We start from the raw sequence: 23,683 nt of genomic DNA, 5'->3' as shown, positions 1-23,683 counted from the left end.
CGTGGGCTCTTCCCTGATCTGCCTGATAAATTCTGATTCCTCCCTCAAGAGTCATCTTAAGGGTTGCCTCTCTGGTGAAGCCTTCACTCTGCTGGGGCACCTTCGGCCCCCCTCTTCTGGGCTTGCACCGCATGGACCTCCATTTTGGTCATTTTTGCATTGTATTATACTTGCCTGTTTGCCTCTCTGCTTCCACTCCGCTGTAAGATCCTTAGGGCAAGAGTCCATGACTTCGTTTCTGAATTCCCGGTGCCTCACGCCATGCTGGGAGCAGAGATGCCACGACTCTTTATTGGACAGACGGCTGAAGGCGCATTCGCCATGAGCCTAAGTGTGGTGCGGAGCAAATAAACATTCCCGGGAGGCTCTGACTGGCGCATTTGGGTTGAGGTGCTACTGAATGTCTTCTTAGATGTTTTTTTTATGGTCTTGCCGTTTTCCGTTACTGTGAGCCTTGTAAGTTTCTGCGTGCGTTTTCCGTGGAAAAGTGCATCAGGAGGCAAATTCACAGGCTCCAGATACACAGGTGGAAGGGCCATGTGGCCGTGAGGCATCCGGCCTCTCGATTCGTCCTTTCCCGCCGCTTCTGGCCTTCCTTTCAGTGCGCTTTCGATCCCCCCTCCCCTGCCGTGCAGTCGAGAACGAGGCCCACTGCGACTTCGTGAAGCTGCGGGAGATGCTGATCCGGGTGAACATGGAGGACCTCCGGGAGCAGACCCACAGCCGGCATTATGAGCTGTACCGCCGCTGCAAGCTGGAGGAGATGGGCTTCCAGGACACCGACCCCGACAGCAAGCCCTTCAGGTACCCCGTGCCCGTGGACGGCTTGCGCGGGCCAGCCCCGCCCCCGGGGAGGCGACACCCGGGTGCCGGGACCGAGGAGCGCAGAGCTGTCCCCTGCCCCTCGCACCTGGTGGCAGGGCGGGCTCGGTGAGCGACGGGCCAGGGGGGACGGCCAGAGGACCCCTGCCGCACACCCACAGCCCCCCCCCCCCCCCCACACACGTGCGCGCGCCGGCTGCCGTCAGCTGTGCCGGAGGGGACCCCGGAGCCGAGGCTTCGGCCCGCAGCCTGGCAGCCGTGCCTGTCCTCTGGCCCGCTGTCTTCTTCAGACCCCGGCTGCCCCTCCTTCCCCTTGTCAAGCCCAGATGACGGGACCGGGTAGCAGTCATTGCGCTCGGGCCGGGGACCTTCAGGCTCTTCAGGCGCTGTCCTGAGTGTCTGCATTCAGGGGCAAGTTTTGTTTCGACCGCGGGCTGTTAATAATCCTTGCCATACTTCCCAAATCAGAATCGGAGATGCTTTCAGACAAGAGGAATGTTGTCGAAAGCAGTTTACTATGCCGACAGGAGCCAGAGGCCAGGTATCATCGTCGATCTGTCTACGTGATGCGGGACATGAGCCCCACACTTGAAATCACCATGTGGCGTCCTTTATTACAGCTCAGTCCCCTCTCAGGAAGTGTCGGGCCTCACTGAGGAAGTGAGGGGGACGCTTGTGGGCCAAGAAGGCTGTCAGATGGCCCCTGAGATCCCGTAGTGTCTGTTCCCAGGACGAAGCTGGGCTCTGCGGGCACAGTGTGGCCAGTTTTGCAGGGAGGCCTCGTTCCAGAAGGGGGGACTCGCTCCCCTTTGGGGACAGGGGCTGCCAGAGCTCCTGGGGATAGGGGAAGTTGTACTTACCTCTCTGGTGGGCCCTCTCTCAGTTTACTCTCCTTCCCCTCCCACGGCTTTATTTGTTTTTTATTTTTATTTTTTAATCTTTTTTTTTTTTAAGATTTTATTTATTTATTTTGACAGAGAGAGAGACACAGCAAGAGAGGGAACACAAGCAGGGGGAGTGGGAGAGGGAGAAGCAGGCTTCCCACGGAGCAGGGAACCCAATGTGGGGCTTGATCCCAGGACCCTGGGATCATGACCTGAGCCAAAGGCAGACACTTAACGACTGAGCCACCCAGGCGCCCCTTTATTTGTTTTTTAAAGACTTATTTATTTATTTGTCAGAGAGAGAGGGAGAGAGCCAACACAAGCAGGGGGAGGGGAAGGGGCAGAGGCAGAGGGAGAAGCAGGCTTCCTGCCGAGCAGGGAGCCCAATGTGGGACTCGATCCCAGGACCCTGGGATCACGACCTGAGCCGACGGCAGATGCTTAACTGAGCCACCCGGCGTCCCTCTCCCACAGCTTCAATCTGCATCTGTGGAGGAGGAGGTGTTGGTCTGCCTGCTCCTCTCTAGTCCCCTCCCCTCCTCCCACTCCATCCTGAACACCTGTTACCCGAGTCTTCGCCCTCTGCCCGGGCTCCTTTCCACATTGCAGGCAAACATGCTCATCCCAAAGAAACACTCCCTTAACTCCTCCTCGTCACCACCCCCTGCCCTTTCAAGAAGTTTGGCTCTGGGCGCCTGGGTGGCTCAGTCGTTGAGCGTCTGCCTTCGGCTCAGGTCATGATCCCAGGGTCCTGGGATCGAGTCCCACATTGGGCTCCCTGCTCGGCAGGAAGCCTGCTTCTCCCTCTCCCACTCCCCCTGCTTGTGTTCCTGCTCTCGCTATCTCTCTGTCAAATAAATAAATAAAAATCTTTAAAAAAAAAAAAGTTTGGCTCTGGTGGGAAAGAGGAAGAGTGGTTTGTATTTACTGGCTTCTGCCCCTACCGCGCCTCCGAAATGCCTCTCTCCTAGGTCAACAATCACATGCTCATGGCCAGTTATGATGGGGCCTCTGAGTCCCATCTTTTCTTATTTCAATGCATCGTTCGATATTCCTCCCCACCGCCTCTTTCCTGAAATTCTCTCTGCCTTTGGCTCTTCTCGCACTGGCCTGGCTGGGTCGGGTCCTTCTCTCTCGCCACTCCTTCTGGCCAACACCGGCAGGCTCCTTTTCCTCAGCTCACGCCTTTAAATGTTGGTGTGCCCCAGGGTTCCTTCCTAGGGCCTCTGCTCGTGTCACTCTGTGTTCTCTTGGCAGATTCTTTCTACGATCAACCCTACTTATACCTAGAAAGGGATGAGTCCCCCGCCAAAATCGTACTTTTGAGCTCCAAACCCATTGCTCCAACTGCTGACCAGATATTCTCACTCAGACGTCCCATGGAGGACGTACCTCCAAATGCAGCTGTCTGAGCTTCAGTTCATCTTTTTCCCTCGTAAACACACCCCTTTTCCAGTGTTCCCTGCTGCACTTCATGGGTCCACTGTCCACCGGGTTGCCCGAGCCCAAACACCCGAATTATTTTAAGTCCTTAAAAGTTCTAGGAGTTCTGCTTCCCTCGCTGTTCCTTAAGTTCCCCCCAATCCTCCATCCCTACCAGCCCTTAACATTTAGATCCCATCGTTTCTTTTTTATCCTATTTCCTCCATCCCGCACCCACCTCCTCCCAACTCCCCCCTACCCCCACTCCCAGCAACCACTCACGGTTTATTCTCTGTATTAGGAGTCTGGTTTTTTGTTTGTTTGTTTGTTTGTTTGTCTCTCCTTTCTCTTGGTTCGTTTGTTTTGCTTCTTAAATTGCACGTATGAGTGAAATCACGTGGCATTTGTCTTTCTCTGGCTGGCTTCCGTCACTTAGCCTTACACCCCCCCAGCTCCATCCAGATGGTGGCAAATGGCAAGATCTCTTTCTTTTTTCCGGCTTTCTTGTGGGACTGAGCGATCCCATCACTTCTTATTTGGATTGTTGGGAAGTCTGTCCTTCACGCAACAGCCTGAGTGGTCTTTCTCATTTTCAAATTGCGTGAAGTCAGTCCTCCTGCTTGAAACCCTGCAGCAGATAAATGACCAAGCAGGTAATACGACTTCCAGAACCCACTCCCTTCTGCCGGACTCGGGAACCTCGCCTCCCTCTACTCCACAGCTTCCACCGTCTTCTCCGGCCATGTTGGACTATGCGTGGCTCCCCAAGTACATCATCCTCTCTCCACATGTGCCCTTCCACCTGCTGCCCTCTTCGGAGCATGATTCCTCCTCTTCGTCACTAGGCTGACCCCTGTTGCTTTAAAACTGAGGCTGGGGGTGCGGAGGCTCGGCCCGGGCATCTCCCAGTAGACCATGAGTTCCTTGATGGTGGGCCCAGTGGCTGTTGGCTCTAGATGTTGAATGACTAGCAGAGTGTCGCTTAGTCCTGTGTCTAGCACACGATGGAGTCTCACCGAGTGTTTTTTGAAATAGTTCACTAATGTAGTCAGTTTCAGAGCCAGGACCTGGGAGCCCAGTGCAGAGGAAGGACCCAGATTAAGAGACAAGAGATCCAGCTTCTGGTCCCTGGCTCACCCCTATCTAGCCATGTGGTCTTGAGCAAATCACCTCACTTCTCTGGCCCTCTTTCTTCATCTGTATAACCAGGGCAGAGAAACAGATGCTCTGAGTCACTTCCAGTTCCAAGTATCTTGTTAGTTCCTCAGGGCTGCCCCAGCCCCCGCAAGCAGCCCATGACCTTGCTGTCACATGCCAGGCTGGCTGCCTGCAGCTTTGTGGTTCTGTTTTGGCACCTCTCCCAGAATTGGGGAGAGGGGGGATCGGGAGACCCAGGGAGGATCACTGGGGCCAGTTTTCATTGACTAGGAGCCATTCCAAAGGCAGGGGAATTAACCTGACCGTATTCGCAGCTTACAGGAGACCTATGAGGCCAAAAGGAATGAGTTCCTGGGCGAGCTCCAGAAAAAAGAAGAGGAGATGAGACAGATGTTTGTCCAGAGAGTCAAAGAGAAAGAAGCTGAACTTAAAGAGGCAGAGAAAGAGGTAAGTGTGACCCTGACTGCCCAGCAGGCAGGAAGAGGGGGCTGAGCTTGGACACAGCCAGCGGGAGCCTCGAAGCTTCCAGGCAGGAATGGGGCCCAGCATCAGCAGCCCTGCCTTGTCTGGCACCGAGGACGATATGAGACCGGTGTCTTCTTGATCCCTCATCCGCCAAGGCCGGGATGTGTTCTCATTCCATGTTACGTAATTCTCTAGAGCCGCGCCCTCCCATACTGCAGCCACTAGCCACATGTGTCTATTTACACTTACACGGATTAAAAGGAAATAAAATTTAAAACTCAGTTCCTCGGTCGCATCAGCCACATTTCAAAGGCTCAGTCCTCCTGCGATTAGTGGCTACCATATTGGACAGCACAGCTCTAGAATATTTCCGTCACCGCAGAAAGTTCTATTGGGCGGCACTGCTCAAGAATCAAGACCTAAGGGCGCCTGGGTGGCTCAGTCGGTTGGGCGACTGCCTTCGGCTCAGGTCATGGTCCCAGGGTCCTGGGATCAAGCCCCGCATCGGGCTCCCTGCTCGGCGGGAAGCCTGCTTCTCCCTCTCCCACTCCCCCTGCTTGTGTTCCCTCTCTCGCCGTGTCTCTCTGTCAAATAAATAATAAAAATAAAATCTTTAAAAAAAAAAAAAAAAGAATCAAGACCTAAGTCCATGGTGTGGACGTTGATTTTTTTTTTTTCAGTTTCACTTTTCAAAAAGAAAAATGTCACCCACTACTTTTGGAGGAGACGGGAGGGGATCTCAAAGATAAATGAGTGAAAGGCCAACGAACAAGAGCCAGGTTAGAGCAACGGATGGCCACCGCTTCCACCACCCTATCCCAGGGGGCCAGTAGAAGCTGGTCTACACGGCAAGCCTGTCGTCCACCAGCCCTTACTAAGTGGCCGTCCCAAATACCTGTGAGAGCCGGAGACCTGCCCTCCTCCGTGATATGTTTCGAGTGCTATGGAATCCTAAATTCTCTCTAGAACCTTCAAAAGAAAGTGAGGTTATGCTTGTTCTGCTTAGTATTCAGGGTACTTTATTACGTTCTGGTTTGTTAGCACATTCTCCTTTGGGTGTCTGGTTCTATTCAGGGCTAGCTGAGTCTCCCCTTGGTCAAAGCTGAGGTCTCTGCACTCAGTCCGTTTTATAAAATCCTTTCATCTCCTTCCATGTCTGAGGACAAGTATTTTCTTTGACCAGCTTTGCCACTGCTGAAGTTTTCTCTGCAACCCATGGTGATCCTCCTTGACCAGAGGGGGTAAGGAAAGACAGGGGCCCCCTCTCATATTGGGTGATCTCACTGTATAATCCTCCGAAGCATGGATTAACCTTGGGCAAATTCCTTCACTTCTCTGACCTTCTGTTTCCTCATAAGATACCAATAATAACAGAAATGGTTCTTGATACTAATTATTAATTAACATTCATTAATAACAGTCCCTGACCACATTCGAGAGCAGAAACGTGGAGGTGAAGTGGCAGGAAAGGGACCCACCCCGAACACAGTGCCATCCTAGCAGTCCCTGGCAGAAATGTCTCCTCAGGTGCCCGGGTCCTGCCGGTCCCCACCTGCCCTGGGCTCGGCTCCTCAAGGAGGAGCTCCCCAGGGGGCCTCTCCTCAGACTCCCTGTGCTTCCCTGCCAGCTACACGAGAAGTTTGACCGTCTGAAGAAACTACACCAGGATGAGAAGAAGAAGCTGGAGGATAAGAAGAAATCCCTGGACGATGAAGTGAACGCCTTCAAACAGAGAAAGACGGCAGCTGAGCTGCTCCAGTCCCAGGGCTCCCAAGCTGGAGGCTCACAGACTCTGAAAAGGGACAAAGAGAAGAAAAAGTAAGTGGTAGGCGGCTCTGGGTTGTGGCTTCTTTCTCGTTCCCTCAGCACAGGGCCCGGAGACTAGTGGGGTTGGGGGCCAGAGGTGAGCTGTGGGCTGACAGGTGCGTTTTGTGTTTGGGTCCCTAAACTGGTCTCTGTGTCCCCTGAGTTTGGGGAACTGAGAGTGGGGCGGGGGGCTGTGGTCCCGGGAGCCCGGCCCCTCCGCTCGGCTGCTTGGGAAAGCCTTGCAAGCTCCAGGTAGGAAGAGAGGGAGAGGCAGAAGAGAGGCAAACGGAACGTGGGAGGGGAGAAAGAAAGGAGGAAACCATGAGATCTGCGGAGGTGTAAGAAAGAGGTGAAGGAGAAGGACAGCTAGAGGGTAGAGGGGAGAGTGTGCCCTAGCAGAAGCCTCTGGGCACCCTCTTTCTCCCCCGAGAAGTTGGCGCTGATCTGGCTTACAGGCCTGCTTGTTCATCCTTGTGTCTGAGGTGTTCCCCTCCCCATGCCCGTAGCCCCCCCAGCCCCATTCTCACTTAGCTGCAGCCAGCAGTTTAACTGCTTTTACTGAAGGCTGCAGCCCAGTCCGGGTCTCCCACTCTGTGCCATCCCTCCCTCTTGGCCGCTTCGTTGTTCCTGGCCCGGGATGCCGAGAACTTGGTGGGGAGCCCCCAGATGCTAGTAGACTCCACGCGCCCCATCCTCAAGCAGAGTCTGTCCATCTCCCCTGGTAAGGTTATGGGCTCTTGCTTACGTGCGGACCTGCGGACCCATAACCTTGAACCGACTCCAGGCTTTGCCGGCCCGAGCTCCCCGTTCCTCATCCCGGAGTCAGAGGAGAGGAGAGGATGTCCAGTGGGACCTATCCCTGTGCTCCTATTGCTTGTGCAGTGTGACACAGGGAACCCTCACAGGGAGTGCTGGGCCATGTCCTTACCAAAGGGGCCCGAGGATCCGAAAGGTGTCCACGGTCTTTGCCTTCTGTTCTTAGCGACTTGCTCCTGACTCAACTATAGGCTCTCTGCCAGAAGGAGGGAGCCTCTTCCTTTCCTCCGTGCCTGGCTGATCACTTAGGAATAAGACCGTGACTTCGGTACAACAGTAAAATAGTTACTATTTGAAAGCACTCGATTTCGCCATCCAGCTATTCAAAAGTGTAATTTGAACATTTTCACCCATGAGCCCAGAGATTTTTGTTACTGAGTCACCACACTCTGTGTCAGATTCACTGACTAATGAACTTATTTTGGTGTTACCTGATGGATAAAGGTTAACCAGCCAAAAAAAAAGGCCTCTTTGGACACACCCTATATTAACTGATCTGGCATCGTGTGTGAGTCACACCAGCAGGAATGGGTTCCTGCTTTTAAGATCAGAAAGAACTAAATTTGTTTTCTAGCTCTAACCTGCTGCCTCCCTGGCCTGGGGTATTTGTTAACTCCATCCCTGGGGCAGCCTCGCAGCCTGCTTGCAGGAATTAGGAGATTCCTTTGTGGGGTTTTTTTTTAACTTTTTTTTAAAAAGATTTTATTTATTTATTTGACAGAGAGAGACACAGCGAGAGAGGGAACACAAGCAGGGGGAGTGGGAGAGGGAGAAGCAGGCTTCCCGTTGAACAGGGAGCCCGATGCGGGGCTCGATCCCAGGACCCCGGATTCATGACCTGAGCCGAAGGCAGACGCTTAATGACTGAGCCACCCAGGCGCCCCAGGAGATTCCTTTGTTTGGACCCCACTGACACTAAACTATAAATATCCCCTGTTCGGATGTTCAGTGGAAGTTCCTCCCAGACCAGGCTCTCTCTGCTAGTGGTCTCACATGGACTGATCTCCGCCCCCGCCCCCCCGGCCCCGCTCCAGGCAGAAGACCCTACATAGGGAGACATGTCTCTGCAGAGGTTAAGAAAGAGTACCGGTGTTTCAGGGGTCCCTAGCAGCCCTCCCTCCCTCTCCCCCGCCCCCACTCTTCCTCACTTCCTTTGATCGCTTACCCCTCATCGTTTGTGTCAACTCGTAATGTTGGATTTCTCCTCAAGCTCACTCCACCTTCATCAGCTCTTACTGTTTTACAGTTAACTCTGCTGTTTGCTGCATGCTGCATGAGACCCAGGTCCTGGTAAGCTTTATTAACTCGAAATAGAACTGGCGGTGGCTTCTAGAACACATCTCCCCAAATACTGCTCCCCGCCCAACACACCCAGTCACGAAAGAAGCTGCTTCACTGTCCTAGCTCTTGCGACCGACAGTATTAAGAAGCAGTTGTTGCAGTCTCCCGTGTACATGCGGAACGTTTGCCTGTGTGGTGACAAGTGGAGTGTTTTCGGACTTGCCGCCGGAACAGTTGAGTAGCATAGGTGGATCCTGTGATCAGTCGCTGAGGTGTCACTTTGGCCGTTCTTTTTTTCTCAAAAGCGCCCTAATCGTTGCTCTCAAAATTAACTAACGGGTAATGATGAGGGAAATCACTGGGCTCGCTAGTCTGTCCTGTAATGTCACAGTTGGCGTTGACCCCCAGGTTCGGGAATGTTCCAAGTCAACGGAAACTTGCTTCTCTATTTCCCTCTGGTGGCTGTTTTTTATCTGAGGGGTTCAAGTTCTCAAATTTCCTTTGGCTGTGTGCCCCCCCTGAAAAAAAAAACTACAATAAAAGTAGAAGAAAATGAAGAGATTTCAAATATGATAGAGATTTCCTTACATTTCATTCTACAAAGACCAGCTTCATGAACACCTTTGATAAGAAAGGAAGCAGGTAACCTTCGGTAGCATGGATTCCTGAGGGCTGTTATGTCTGCGGAGTGAATAATGCAGTCCTTCGCATCATGTAGTTTATAGGTTGATTATAGCAATGATTACGCCCCTTCTATCTATTTTTCTAGACTCAGTGAGTAGGGAGGGAACATAAGTATGTTTCACATAATTAAGCTTATTGCTATTTTTTCAACTTTACCATAGAAACTTCCAAACAGGAACAAGAGAGAAGAGAGTATAATGCAGCCCCATGTGCCCAACAACCCAGCCCCCAGACAACTCTCAACATATGGCCAGTGCCATCTCATCTGTTATCCCAAACCTGCTGGATTATTGTAAAGCAAAAGCCGTATCATTTCATCTGTCAGTACTGTAGCAGGTATCTCTGAGAGATAATGACTCTTAAAAAAACCCGTAACCACACCACCACCATGACCACACCTACAAAATGACCAATTCGTTAACACCACACCTCTCGTCAGTGTTCCGAATACCCCGGGTGTCTCATAAATGCCTTTGACACTTGCTTCGTTTGGATCAGGGAACATACAGTATTGAGAAGGCTTCTCCCCACTCCCCACTCCCCACTCCCCACTGTAGTTTATGGTTTAAATGGAGAGCCTGCTGCTAGTCGCCAAACTTCGGGCAGCCAGCAAAACAGCCTCCTTTCCAGCAAATCTCCAAGAGGAAGTCCACAGAGGCTTCTGAAACGTAAGGCCCCTGAAATTGGGCCAAAGGAAACAACCCTAAAAGAACAATGCCATGATTGATTGTCTCGCTTAAAGGCAAGTCTTGGAGCTCTGGTTAGTTGACAGGAATTAAACTGCAGATCTCTCTTTGGGAAGACCTTGTACTCCTAGAGTGTCTGTCCACCACCGTGGCTCTCGTGCCTCTAGCAGAGCGTCCCACGCCTTTAGGGGCTCCGCTCACGTGTTCCCCCGTTTTCAGTGAGGACCGCAGGAAAGATGAATCCTGGTGGGTTCGATTTCAGTCGACTCCGGTTAGTGCACATGGCCTGACACGATCTGGTTCAGGTTTCCCTGAGTAAATCATTGTTAGTAGCCATTACGAAAATGATTTCTGGCAAAACTATAATTAAAGCCATGCTGTACAAGTGAGAGGCAATTGGCAACCAGCGGGAAGCCCACCCCAAGCCCGAGTAGCTTGGCTTTTCTTGGCAGGCTTCTCCCCAGCCGACCGCAGGAGCGGTTCCACGCCAAATAAGGGAGGGAGGCCTTGGCTCCAGGGGATCTGAAAGCCACAGAGGCAGCCTGTCCCCTCCCCAAAGTTACTGGCCCCTCGGCCCATGGGGGGCATGTGTGTGTGTGCGTGCAGTATGCGGACAGGATACACGTATCAAAATATGTCCGCCTTCCCACGCAGCCCAGAACATAGGCCGTCGCCCTGTTGTTTAGGTCTATCGTCCCGGGGCAAGTAGACAAAGACTAGAATAAGGGGTGAGCGTTCGTGTGGCATTTTAATACTTTTCAGTATTTTTAATGCCTTTCTCCGGACGACATACTCTTTTCACCTTACAACAATCCTGTGAGGTAGAGAAGAAAGGAATAATCTTCAGTTTGCCAGATGAGCGAATGGAGGAGTGGGGGATTTCAGAGACTTACCAAGGCTCACACAGTGAGTTAGTGGCAGAGTGGGAAGAGGAGTGCAGAACTCCTAATTCCTGACGTAAATGGCTATGAGAGAGAGAGAGAGAGAGAGAGAGAGAGAGTAGAGGTGCGTGTGTGAAGAGCTGTGTGGAGGTATTCGCTCTGAGGAAGGGACTGTACAAACATAACGCCCGTATGCATGTGCTTGTAACAGCCCTCCCAGATGTCTAATACTAGCCTTGATTTAATGAGATAAATGTATACCCATAATAGATTGCCGTAGTTCAGGTTTTCAGGTAACCGTGGTCTGGACCCTATTGCAGACCCCTCAACCATCTCCAGATACTTCTGAAACAATCTTGCCCCAGGGTACCAGTTAGCTGACTGGGGCTGCTCAAGTCTACCTGAGGAGAAACCTCCACCTCCTCTGCTTTCCCCATGGGACAAGGCAATCCATGGCCGAGAGCCTGGCGCTCTACCCATTGGCCTGAGGCCCCCTGGAGATTTGCTGACCGGACTCCCGTACGGTGTCTGGGTGGCAGGGGGGGCGTTAGGACCTAGTAATTAGAAAGAGAGAAAGTATTCTTGTGGCTGTTGGTAATTATTTTGCTTAGCTAATGCCACTCTCCTGCCACTCAGAGGGGTGTGGGGGCGCGTGAGAGAGAGAGCATGTTCCCAGAAGCCAATGCAGTAAGACCTTATTCTAACATAGCTATATTCTCATTTATCCAGTAGTCATCACGACAATTTTCTTCTAACCTTTGTTGTTGTTGTTGTTGTTATACATTAATCCATCCATTCATTAACCCAACTTCTCTTTTCATTTTCAGTTTGGGCTTCCTGTAGACACCCTTTTCCTGCGCAACAGAGCTGGGCCTCCCTTTCTCTAATTCCCCCTTAACACGCCTGAGGGGACACACAACCCATGCCCTCCCCTCTCTTCCTGCCAAAGTTTATAGAAGCCTGGGAGTCTGAGGATGGCGTCTGGCCTCTGGTCAAGAAGCCAGCAGTCACGTGGCTCGGAAATGGCGATGCCTCCTGCATCCCAGTCGTTCCCCCCACCCCCACCCCCGCCAGCCACTCTCATCTGCTATTCTCCACCACCAGCTTCCCTGTTCGAATTCTGATGGCTGCTTGTTTCCCTGAAGTATTTGCCTCCACCATGCCTGGGTAAATGCCAGTTAGTCCCAGTTAGTCCCAGTTAGTCCCCATGCACTGGGCTTCCCTGACCCCCCCCCCAAGCCCCAACAGCAGCCAGAAATCAAGTTGTGTTAAAAATCCAGAATGAGTTTATTGACACCAAGCCCTTTCCAGAAAACATGACTGCTGAAGAAAATAGCATAAATTTCTGCTCTCTATAATTCTGGGTACCCCACAAATGCAGAAGGGAGAATAAACCTGAATGTTATTACCAGCCTAGTGTCTTCAATGATAGACTTCTGGAATTCTTCTGAGGTGTCTCAGTATCTCTGTAATCTCCCTTAGGGCTCCACACCATCCCACTTAGGCAGGCCCAGTCGCAGGTTCATGCTGGAAACTGCCAGACTGCGTGGTCAAAGAAACAATGTTTTCAGCTTTGCTCTGATGAGTCCTCCAGTCCGTTTATTTGGTGCAGGGGATGAGTTTTAATCTGTATTTCGCATGTGTCCCCCCATAAGAAGAGGTGAGACCATCAGCTGGGGAGGAGAGAAGAGGTGTTGTGTCTTGGAAGGCCCCTGACTTTATCTCCCGTCTAACGATGTGATATTTAAAACATATTCCAGCCCCAATTTTTATAACGGGCCCATCTGATAATGGCTTTGGGAACCCCTTTGAAGTAGAGAGCCCTCCACTGTCAGGGCCACCAGGTACAGCGGCCTTTGGTGTTCGGCCAGCAAGAGAGAGAGAGAGAGAGAGAGAGAGAGAGCTGAAGGTCACGTGGCAATGATCTGTGGCTAACGCGCCGTTTCTCTGCCCTTCCTTTGCAGTAATCCATGGCTGTGTACTGAATAGTATCCCCCGCTACAGCTGGACTGGACTCCATTTAGCCTTTTAAGCCAAGGTTCCTATTTTAACTGACAGCTTTCCTTTGTTGGGGGGGCGGGGGCGCCAGGCAGCAGCCCCCACCCCCACCCCTGCCATGTACTTCCACTTTGAGTCCCATCTCTTCTTCTGAGTTCTGCCTCCAGAGTCCCCTGGCACTGATCATGACCTTCTTCTTCTTTACTTTTTTTTTTTTTTTGAGTTTTTTTTTTTCCTTGATCACCTATTTTTTCCCCCAAAACACACAGTTAAACCAGGCTATGCCAAATTTTCAGGGCTTTTTGAGGTGTTGAGAATGGGGAGGGGCTTTCCTCTCTTCCCTACGAGATCATAAATAATAGGAAGCGAAAAGTAGAAGAAACAAGGAGCGAACCTACGCACACACTTTCTGTGTTCTTGTCGGCAGAGCGAGAGCGCAGTTTTGATGTGTGCTGTTGGGTGAGTCACTGGTTAGTGACCAGAGGCAGGTATGGAGTATACACTAGTTTCTTGAGAAAAATCCAAGTCTCATAGGGGAGCGTTTTAGGAGACCCCATGCTTGGAGGTTCAAAACAAAACAAACAAAAACTGGACACTCCGCCAGGAGCTCAGAGAGATCCTAAATTAGGGCTGTCGAGTCTCCTTGGGAAAGGCATCTCAGCTGCAGCTGTGATGTCTCGGTGTCCAGTTTTATGGCTCTTTCCCAAGAATCTCAGACTGAAACAACCAGCCGGTCACCATTTCCCCGGGGGTTATCATTTGCCTCACAAATGGGGGGGCTCTCATCTGCATTTGTTTATACATTAACTACTTGAGGCCTGCGGAGCTCTGAACACTTCAAAAGTAGTAGACCTCCAGCCAGCCCTGGGGAGAACTTCCAGGACTAGGCGGGAATGTCGGGGCCAGGGAGAAATTTTGGTCTGTCTAACAGATAGGACCCAAAGGAAATGGAGACCTGGAGAAGTCGAGGGACTGGCCCCGATGTCCCAGGCGAAATTCAGTGTCTCCTGACCCCGGCTCCCTGTCACAAATGGATTCAACCTGCTCCTCTATGTTGCTGGAGACCAAGGTCTTTTGATGTCCAGAGAAAACGAACAGTTAGCATTATTACAGGGCCTTTGAGAGTTCCCCCTGCCCCCATAGAAAACTACCTGAGGATGGAGTGGGTAGGGCCGGGCAAAGCAGAGGACTCCAGGCCAGCTCCTGAGCTGAGCGTTTCTGCTGACAGTGCCCGTCGGCTGGTCAGCTTTCCTGGAAGTCTGGACTGGGGCCCAGGCACACGAGTGTTGAACAGGTGCCTTACAAGATCCTTGTAATCAAGGAAGTTTGGTCAACAAAAAAAAAATCTAACCTGCGAGGGAACAGAAGGCCTTCAGAAAGTTAGCTAAAAGGATTAAAATAGTTCTTTTACTGGATAGCTTTTCTCACGGTAGACAGAAAGATTTTTTTTTCCCCTTCAGTGAAGAGGCTTTGTAATTAATACAATTGTTACTATTTTTTTTAAATACCCTAAGTACTTTGTTAGCTTCTGGTGAAACAAATCCAGTCATTAGAAATGGTCTGCGCTTTTATTTTCCCAGACTGGAATGGAATGGCTTTCTTGAAAAATCCCCACATGTGATCCCGACACACACACACACACACACACACACACACACCCCATTTCTCTTAAGCCAAGAAGTTTGCTTTTCCTCGCTGCGGTGCAGATCACTTTGGGTTTGGGTTTGGGTTTGGGTTTGAATCATTTGGCATTCACATGTGGTTGGTTTTTTTGTTTTTGTTTTTGTTTTTTTATTAAAACAAGAAGCTTCAAACCGGTGTGTGGTGTTCTTCAAATCTTCTCAGCAGATTTCCCGGTGGTTGCGGTCTCTCGGTGACCCCCTTTCTAACCTGTCTTCTCCAAGTATAATCTGTGCTGCCTCCCGCTGCCCACTCCCCTTGCCTTGTCTTACTTTGAATGTCCTTTTTCTTTGGCTAATTCCATGTTTTCTCTTTCTCTCTCCCTCTCCAGCTTTTTTTAATCTTGTCTTCAGCAGCTGCACTAAGTCTAAAGGAGAAGACTGCCATTATATTGTCTCAAACCAGAAACCAACCAATCCCCTTCTCCCCTCAAACTGTGCACATAACACACCCCACACGCTCCACACGTGTTCACGTGTCCCTGTGTCCAGGCAAGAAGCTCTCTCCTGGCTTACATGGTATTCTAAGTGGAAATGTCCTGTCCTAACCTAACCAAGGCAGGAAAAGAACCTGGAGAATGGACCAAATGTAACCACAGAGAGACAACTGCAGGATGACTCACCCAAGTGTAAGTGACTGGGGCAGGAGACCTCAGCCGTGGGTGTGGAAGTGCTGTTCGCAAGTGTCCCGGTTTTCCTTTTTAAACACCAATTCTCCGGTCCAATGGGTTGACTGTCGACGGCCACTATTAAACATTTCTGAATATGGAAGAGAAAGTCAAGGGACAGTTCTCTCCTCAGCATTCACAGGCCTTCTGCAGAACCCTCCTCCCCTCCTCCCCAGCAAGGGGGAAAATGGATCCACTCACACTCAGGTGGAGAAGGGAGAGACAGGAGGGGGTTTAAGCTTAGGAAGAGCAAAATTACTCCATTCAACCCTCCAGGGCCAGTTGGGGTTTTGAGAGAGGTTTTTGCTCGACCTGGGATCTGCGAGGAGAGCTTTCGTGTTGATAAATCTGCCTTGAATTCATTGGCTTAACTCACATCAAAATACCATGTGACCGTGCTCACTCCTGTATATCCCTACATTGCCATTCCACTGTCTGGCGTCTCCAGAGAGAGCCTCTTTGCATGTTTTCCAGAATCTCTGTGTGTTTTTCCTTTCTTCTCCTTTGTTCTTTTTGCTCAAAAGTGTGACCAGTCACCACCCCTCTGGGGTTTTCATTCGCCAGGAGAAACATCCCAAAACCAGCACTGTTTAGCTCGATACCTTTCTAATGTCCGTGTCAATTTTCAATAAAATTCAAAGAAATGCTCAATGGCCGTGTGATCTGATCTTAAATCGTTAGATGATGCGTTCCACCACGGTTTGCCCTAGGAGGGGGTAGCTGCCTTCCAAGTGGGTGATCGCTAGCGGCTCCGGGGAGGCAAGCCCATATACGATCTTCATGGGTGGGCTGCTGTGCCCCCCTCTCCCCATTTGGGCCAGCAATTCTTAAGGGTCGGGGTGGGGGTGGGCAGGAAGTCCTCTACTTTTCCTTCATTAGCATGGATTTAACTGATGCATTGAGCTGATTATCATCTAGGATAAAAGGTGGAGGAAGTGGAGTGCCAGATTCTACAGAACAAGATTCTGGTGAGTTTTAATTCCTGAAGGAAAAGAACTCTGCACCGCACGCCTTCTGGAAATTCATGAATATGACCGTGCTTTATGACTCGAAAAGCATTCTATAGATAGCACGTAGGACTTTATGTCCTGGGTCTACCAGGGAGGGAAGCCTCCTCCTGTTGCCCCCAGCATTAAAGTGGGCAAGAGGGGAGAAGGGTCAACTTTCTACAATTCCGGTTGCGGTCGAGGTAGGGTTTTCTTTCCCCGGTTTCATTTCCCGATTGGCCAGAGGCTGGAGACCCGGAGACCGGAGAAGCGTCCCCATCCTCTCGGTACCGGAGGAAACGACACTGTCCTGCGTTTGCGCAGCTCACACACTAGAGGGCAGCAGAGAGAGAGAGAGAGACACGCTCGCTTGTGACGTCACTGAGCAGCCGCGGTGGAAAAATACAGGCGCTGGAGCCCGACACACTTGCCGTCCGCGTGTGCTGTGGGGCAAGTTGGGTTAAAAACTTGTCTGTAAGGGGCGCCTGGGTGGCTCAGTCGTTAAGCATCTGCCTTCGGCGCAGGTCATGGTCCCAGGGTCCTGGGATCGAGCCCCGCGTCGGGCTCCCTGCTCCGCGGGAAGCCTGCTTCTCCCTCTCCCACTCCCTCTGCTTGTGTTCCCTCTCTCGCTGTGTCTCTCTCTGTCAAATAAATAAATAAAATAAAATAAGAAAAAAACTTGTCTGTAAAAGGAGAACAGAAGTAATTGCCTTGCAGGGTTATTGTGAAAGCTACGTGAGCTAATGTAAATTAACCACCTGGTTGTTCAATAAACCACACCCCTTATTAAGGATGGAGTTTTCCCTTTACTCGAAGTCCCTTAGGCTTCTCTAATCCAGGGTTTCTCGACCCCAGCACTCCTGACATTTGAGGCCAGAGAGTTCTCTGTCGTAGGGGCTGTCCTAGGCTTTGCAGTGTGTTTAGCACCCTCCCTCCCCCCAAGCTGTGCTAACCAAAAATGTCTCCAGACATTGCCAAATGCCTCCTGGAGGGCAAAATCATCCCATATTGACAACCATTGTTGTAGGCCAGGGGTCAGCCAACGTTTTCTCTAAAGGACCAGATGGTAAGTTATTTTAGGCTTCGCAGGCAATGGGGCCTCTGCAACTGTTCACTCTAGCACAGAAGCAGCCATAGATCCTATGTGAAAGGATGAGCATGGCTGTGTGCCAATAAAACTTTATTTATAGATACTGAAATTTGAAATTCACACGTGAATTTCATTTTCCTATGTCCTAAATTATTATTCTTTTGAATTTTTTTCAACCATCAGAAAATGTAAAAAGCGTTCTTAGCATGAGGGCCTTACAATTGCAGGTGGGGGGGTGGTGCCTGGGTGGCTCAGTCGTTAAGCGTCTGCCTTCGGCTCAGGTCATGATCTCTGTCTCTCTCTCTATCAAATAAATAAATAAAATCTTAATCTCAGGAAACAAACTGAGGGTTGCTGGAGTGGTGGGGGGTGGGAGGGATGGGGTGGCTGGGTGATGGACATTGGGGAGGGTATGTGCTATGGTGAGTGCTGTGAATTGTGTAAGACTGATGAATCACAGACCTGTACCTCTGAAACAAATAATACGTTATATGTTAAAAAAAAAAAGATAGTAGGAAGGGAAAAATGAAGGGGTGAAATCGGAGGGGGAGATGAACCATGAGAGACTACGGACTCTGAGAAACAAACTGAGGGTTCTAGAGGAGAGGGGGGTGGGGGGATGGGTTAGCCTGGTGATGGGTATTAAGGAGGGCACGTATTGAATGGAGCACTGGGTGTTATATGCAAACAATAAATCATGGAACACTACATCAAAAAATTAATTAATTAATTAATTAATTAAAGAAGAAAAATAAATAAATAAATAAAATCTTAAAAAAAAAATGCAGACGGGGGAGCAGATTTGGTCTGTGAGCCATAGTTTGCCGACCCCACCTCTAACGCATTTTAGTGCTGGTTGGTGTATCACTGAACCTAAGGTGTTAGAAGAAACTGACCAGTTAAAAGAAATCAGAAATAGGGGCGAGTGAGTGGCTCAGTCGGTTAAGCTTCTGCCTTCGGCTCAGGTCATGATCCCGGGGTCCTGGGATGGAGTCCCTGCATCGGGCTCCCTGCTCCGTGGGGAGCCTGCTTCTCCCTCTTCTACTCTCCCTGCTTGTGCTCTCTCCCTCTCAAATAAATAAATAAAATCTTAAAAAGAAACAAGAAATCAGAAATGAAGACAAATGGCTGAAGACTTAATGCAAGTTAGTGGGGGAAATTTTGCATACAGTTCTGCTAGAGCATGGACGCGGGGGCAGGGGCCTGTTGGGGCAATGAGGGCCTGCTCCTGGGACATTGTTGAGCAGGTGACAATGCCAACTGCTTCTAGGGAGAGAACCGGGCCTCTAAAACCCTCAAAATAGCCTAGCAGCCAGGGCCCCAGCTGGAAGCACTGAGGTTAAGCAGTATCCTCTCCTATCCGAAATGCCCCGACTTGGGGAGATTCATCCCTTTGCTAAAAGCACAGCTTTCTTCCAAAGCCCTTCTTTTAAAATGCGGGTCCCCCTGGAAAGCGTTGTGCATCAGACAGTAGTACCTCACAGTGGTTTTGCCACCAGGTGCTACCTTAACCTGGGTCTCTATCCATACCCTGTGCTACCTCTTAGCTCCTTTGGCTTGGGCTTTAGAAGGTACCTGCCCTGGGCTCAATATCTATAAAAAAAATTATACATCTATCTGTTATGTATAGACTTGGGGTCAAATTCCTTATCTTGGTTTGGGGCTTAAATTACTTGTCCTCAATCCAATAATAAGGATATATTGAAGTCCTCCCGTGGGTTTGGCCCTGTGCCCTATGCTATGGGGGATATTGTTGCATGAGATCTAGGTAGACACTGCTCTTGCGGAACTTACGGACTGCCTGCATCTTATCTACTCAACCCAATGTTCCAGTCCTTCCTACTACCCAGTCTTCATCTCAGCTCACCAGTCTGCACAAGCCTCTCCTGGAATTACACAAGCTATTTGTTGACTTTGTCTGAAATATCCTCTACTGATTTAAATCCTGCTTTCGAGGCTCAGCTCCCACCTTCTCCTTGAAGTCTTTCTTGATCCCATCCACGTATCCTGAGCTCTTCTCCATTTTCAAACTTCTTAGTTGAACTTTTATAATCTTTTCTGCCTCTTGTTTGAGAGACTTCCCTCCTCAAGAGCTGTCAAGCTTCCAAAGGGTAAGAACATCATTTATAGCCCTTCAGAGAGCCCTGTAAAGAGCTGGCCACACAACAAAAGGTAATTAAGAGGTATCGAGATTGAGATTCTTCAGCAATGTAGGGAGCTATTGCAGTTTTCAAACATTTAATTTTGGAATTAATTTATGAGAATACTATAAAGTATATCCACATACTCTTGACTCAGATTTACCAGTTGAAAACATTTTGCCCCATTTGCTTTACCATTGTGTGCTCTCTCTGTGTATACAGATATAGATCTATAGATAACTATAAATATTTTTTCTGAACCATTTGAAGGTAATTTACATGTATCATGGCTCTTTACCCCTAAATATTCCAGTGGGCATTTCCTAATAATAAGGATATTCTCTTACATAACCACAGTTATCAACTTCGGTAAATTTAACATTTTTACAACACCTTTATCTATTGAAAAACATGCTTTATAACATTTTTTTCTTGCCATATAGGATTTGGTCTAGGATCACCCATTGTGTCCTCTTTATTCTCCTTTTATATAGAATCTTTCTTTGTCTTTTTTGACATATATATATTTTAGAGAGGGGGGAAGGGCAGGTGGAGAGGGAGAGAGAGAATCTTTTTTTTTTTTTAAAGATTTTATTTATTTATTTGAGAGAGAGAGAATGAGAGAGAGCACATGAGAGGGGGGAGGGTCAGAGGGAGAAGCAGACTCCCTGCCGAGCAGGCAGCCCGATGCGGGACTCGATCCAGGGACTCCAGGATCATGACCTGAGCCGAAGGCAGTCGCTTAACCAACTGAGCCACCCAGGCGCCCGTGAGAGAGAGAATCTTAAGCAGGCTCCCCACCCAATGTGGAGCCCAACACGGGGCTCGATCTTACAACCCTGAGATCATGACCTGAGGTGAAATCCAGAGTTGGACGCTTAAACGACTGAGCCACCCAGGCGCCCCATGACATTGATATTTTTAAAAATCCCATTTAAAAAATAGATTGTTCTCGGGGCGCCTGGGTGGCTCAGTCGCTAGGCGTCTGCCTTCGGCACGGGTTGTGGTCCTGGGGTCCTGGGATTGAGCCCCGCATCGGGCTCCCTGTTCAGCGGGAGGCCTGCTTCTCCCTCTCCCACTCCCCCTGCTTGTGTTCCTTCTCTCACTGTCTCTCTCTGTCAAATAAATAAATAAAAATAAAAATCTTTAAAAAAATAGATTGTTCTCATTTGGGGTCAAGGTGTCGCCCAATTTCTCAACTATATAATTACTGGGTTTTTTTCCTTCTTTGCTACTAATTATCGGGGGGGGGGGACTATAAATCCATGCAGATATCCTACTCCTCATAAAAAGTTTTCCCCTAGATTTAGCATCTATTCGTAATTCTTGCCTGAGCTAATCTATAAAATGATGAATTTCCAACTCCAGCACTCCCTTCATGTTTACCAGTCAGCACACAGTATTCTATTGTAAGCCAAGGCCCTCCCTTCTCCCACACTACTTCTTTAGCTACTTAGTAGCACTGTGGACTTAGGGCTTATGTCATTGCTCTCCTTTTTTTTTTTTTTTAAGATTTTTTATGTATTTATTTGACAGAGAGAGACACAGTGAGAGAGGGAACACAAGCAGGGGGATTGGGAGAGGGAGAAGCAGGCTCCCTGCTGAGCAGGGAGCCCAATGCAGGACTCGATCCCAGGACCCTGGGATCATGACCTGAGCCGAAGGCAGACACTTAATGACTGAGCCACCCAGGCGCCCCTGTCATTGCTGTTCTTAATGATTTTGATGCTCAAATTACCAAGATTTGGCCAGTGGGAGCTCCTACCTATTGCTTCTAATCCGCTAGGAAACATTCCTCAAGAGGATATTGTAACGCACACTACTCTGGTCAAAAACTTTCAGTGAGCTAATTTTGGGGGTAGTTTATGGGGGTTGGGGCCAGGCTTTGGGTCTCCCTCCCTTAAACCCTCACTGACTCCCCCATAGGAAAGGACAGGGAGGGAAGCTCAGAGCTGTCCCTGTGTGCAGTGTAAAGATGGTGGTAAGAGCCTGTGTTAGAGCAGAGAAAGATGATGGAGGAAAGGAGGATGGATGATGACAGGAAGTTTCTGGATCATTTTAGGATTGTGATGGCTGCCTTTATCATTGCTCCCTCCTACACTTCTCTTCAACCATTACACAGACAATTTATTTCTGCTTAGAGGTCTCAGCTCCTGCTCACTGAGAAAATAGCTGTGGCTTGTGAGAAGGGGATGGGCTGAAGATAGGTTGGCTGAAGGATTTTTTGATCAGAAGGATTACTAGGGAAAGAAGGTCATGGAGAACCATGCAAATTTTGTTCTGTTTTCTAAAGGATGGAGCTGGGTTTTTTTCCACAGTGGAAATTACAAATGAAATCTACTTATGGCTGTCCCAGGGCAAATGGCCTCTAATATCAGTTTCTTTTTTTTTTTTTAAGATTTTATTTTATTTATTTGACACAGAGAGAGAATAAGAGAGAGGGAACACAGCAGGGGCAGTGGGAGAGGGAGAAGCAGGCTTCCCGCGGAGCAGGGAGCCCGATGCAGGGGGGCCCGATCCCAGGACCCTGGGATCATGACCTGAGCTGAAGGCAGACGCCCAACGACTGAGCCACCCAGGTGCCCCCTAATATCAGTTTCACTGCCTTTCATTTTGTAGTCCAAGTTCAAAACTCAGATTGCAATTACTTGTTGCTATATGATGGAGAAGTTTTAATCCACACCGAGAAGAAGTAGTTTTTATTTTTTCAAATCTTTTTCTAGGCATGATGTGTATTGAATACAATGCTGATTTTGATCAAAGTCGGCAGTTTAGGCTGAAATTAATCCAGCTGTGAAATAACAAATCAGCTTAAAATGTAGGCTCCATGAAAATGAATTTCACAAGGTTGGGACATTGGGAAGAGCCTTCATTCATTCATTCATTCATTCATTCATTCATTCATTCATTCAATGATTCATTTAATTCAACAAATATCTCTGGAGTGTCTACCGGAGCCAGGTCTAGGTGCTAAAAGCAAGATGAATGAGTTCCTTATTCTCATGGAACTGACATTCTTGGGGGGTGGGAACAGTCAAACTTTAAAAAATAAATTTCAGAAGTTGGTACATGCTGTGAAGAAGAAGGAAAAAACAAAACAAAACAAAACAAAACCTAGGGCAATGCAATGGCAAATGACTGGGGGAACACTGGATAAGGAGTCAGGTGACAGAGATTCTGATCTCAGCTTTGCCAGAACAGTCTCTACAGCCTTCAGCAAGTCAATTCACCTCTCTGGCCTTATTTTTCTCACTCATACAAGGATGACTTGAATGTATGATCTCTAAGCTTCCTTCCTAGTATCGAGTTCTCTGATTTGATAGTTTGAAGACCATTACTTCAATAAACATGAATGCTTACCGTTGAGTCAAAGACAAAGCACACTCTGTGTAATGGGACAGACATGGAAATAAATCATTATGCAACAGTGTGAAAACTGCTGTTATCTTCTGCTCTTCTTAGTCCAATATACCCCTACACAGAAGATGTGTCATATAATGAGAAACATGTCATTTAAAAAATATGTCATTTAGGGGCGCCTGGGTGGCTCAGTCGTTAACCGGCTGCCTTCGGCTCAGGTCATGATCCCAGGGTCCCGGCTGGGCGGGCTGCCTACTCGGCAGGGGGAAGCCTGCTTCTCCCTCTCCCACTCGCCCTGCTTGTGTTCCCTCTCTTTCTCTCTGTCAAATAAATAAATAAAATCTTTTAAAAAAATAAAAAATATGTCATTTAAAGAGGTAAAGAGGGCAATGGGTCAAAGCCCCCTCATCCAAAGGTCCCGCTGCCAGTGGGACGCTGAATTTTATGTAGGACTATTTTTCCCCACCAAGATCGTAATCAGTTCTAGGACAACAGAGAAAACCCTGTTTCTTTTTCCTTTGTATTTCTACTATATTGAGCTTACGGTAGGTGCTGTGTAAATTCCCGCTGAGAGACATTTGTTGATTACTTGAACATCGCACGTTGGCTGCAGGCAAGGACCGAGGAAACTGCCTAGAGCAGATCCGCAGGTGGAGTGACAACGTTTGACTACGGAGTGATTAACCACTTGCTGCTGTGCAGCTTTTAACCCTCTTCTTTGAGCTCTTTTTATATTTTGTAGTATTTTGCACGTTTTATTTTATTTTTTTTAAGATTTTATTTATTTATTTGACAGAGAGAGACAGAGAGAGAGGGAACACAAGCAGGGAAGTGGGAGAGGGAGAAGCAGGCTTCC

The 23,683-nt window shown here is 49.1% G+C and overlaps 1 protein-coding gene across 6 annotated transcripts in view; it reads left to right on the top strand.

Moving 5' to 3' along the window:
* SEPTIN6 (septin 6) overlaps positions 1-16,914 on the top strand; it is a 67,229-nt gene extending 50,315 nt beyond the window's left edge. Inside the window, exons 7-11 of one of the 6 annotated variants that reach the window (XM_045881850.3) lie at positions 636-804; positions 4,601-4,733; positions 6,379-6,569; positions 8,620-8,663; positions 11,733-12,809. In XM_045881850.3, the coding sequence (XP_045737806.1) occupies positions 636-804; positions 4,601-4,733; positions 6,379-6,569; positions 8,620-8,623 (497 nt within the window). In that variant the 3' untranslated portion in view covers positions 8,624-8,663; positions 11,733-12,809. Of the gene's footprint in view, positions 1-635; positions 805-4,600; positions 4,734-5,431; positions 6,353-6,378; positions 6,570-8,619; positions 8,664-9,499; positions 11,705-11,732; positions 12,810-12,869; positions 14,864-14,914 lie in introns of those variants that run through there. The other 5 variants (XM_054509071.2, XM_045881849.3, XM_045881847.3 and 2 more) reach the window with 5 other exon arrangements.
* Positions 16,915-23,683: the final 6,769 nt, after the last annotated feature.

The sequence above is a fragment of the Mirounga angustirostris genome, unplaced genomic scaffold (genome assembly GCF_029215605.1).
Source record: "Mirounga angustirostris isolate CCGP_5_RB_7025 unplaced genomic scaffold, mMirAng1.0.hap1 SCAF_11, whole genome shotgun sequence".
NCBI classification, from domain to species: domain Eukaryota; kingdom Metazoa; phylum Chordata; class Mammalia; order Carnivora; family Phocidae; genus Mirounga; species Mirounga angustirostris.
This window is presented reverse-complemented; position numbering and strand designations above follow the sequence as displayed.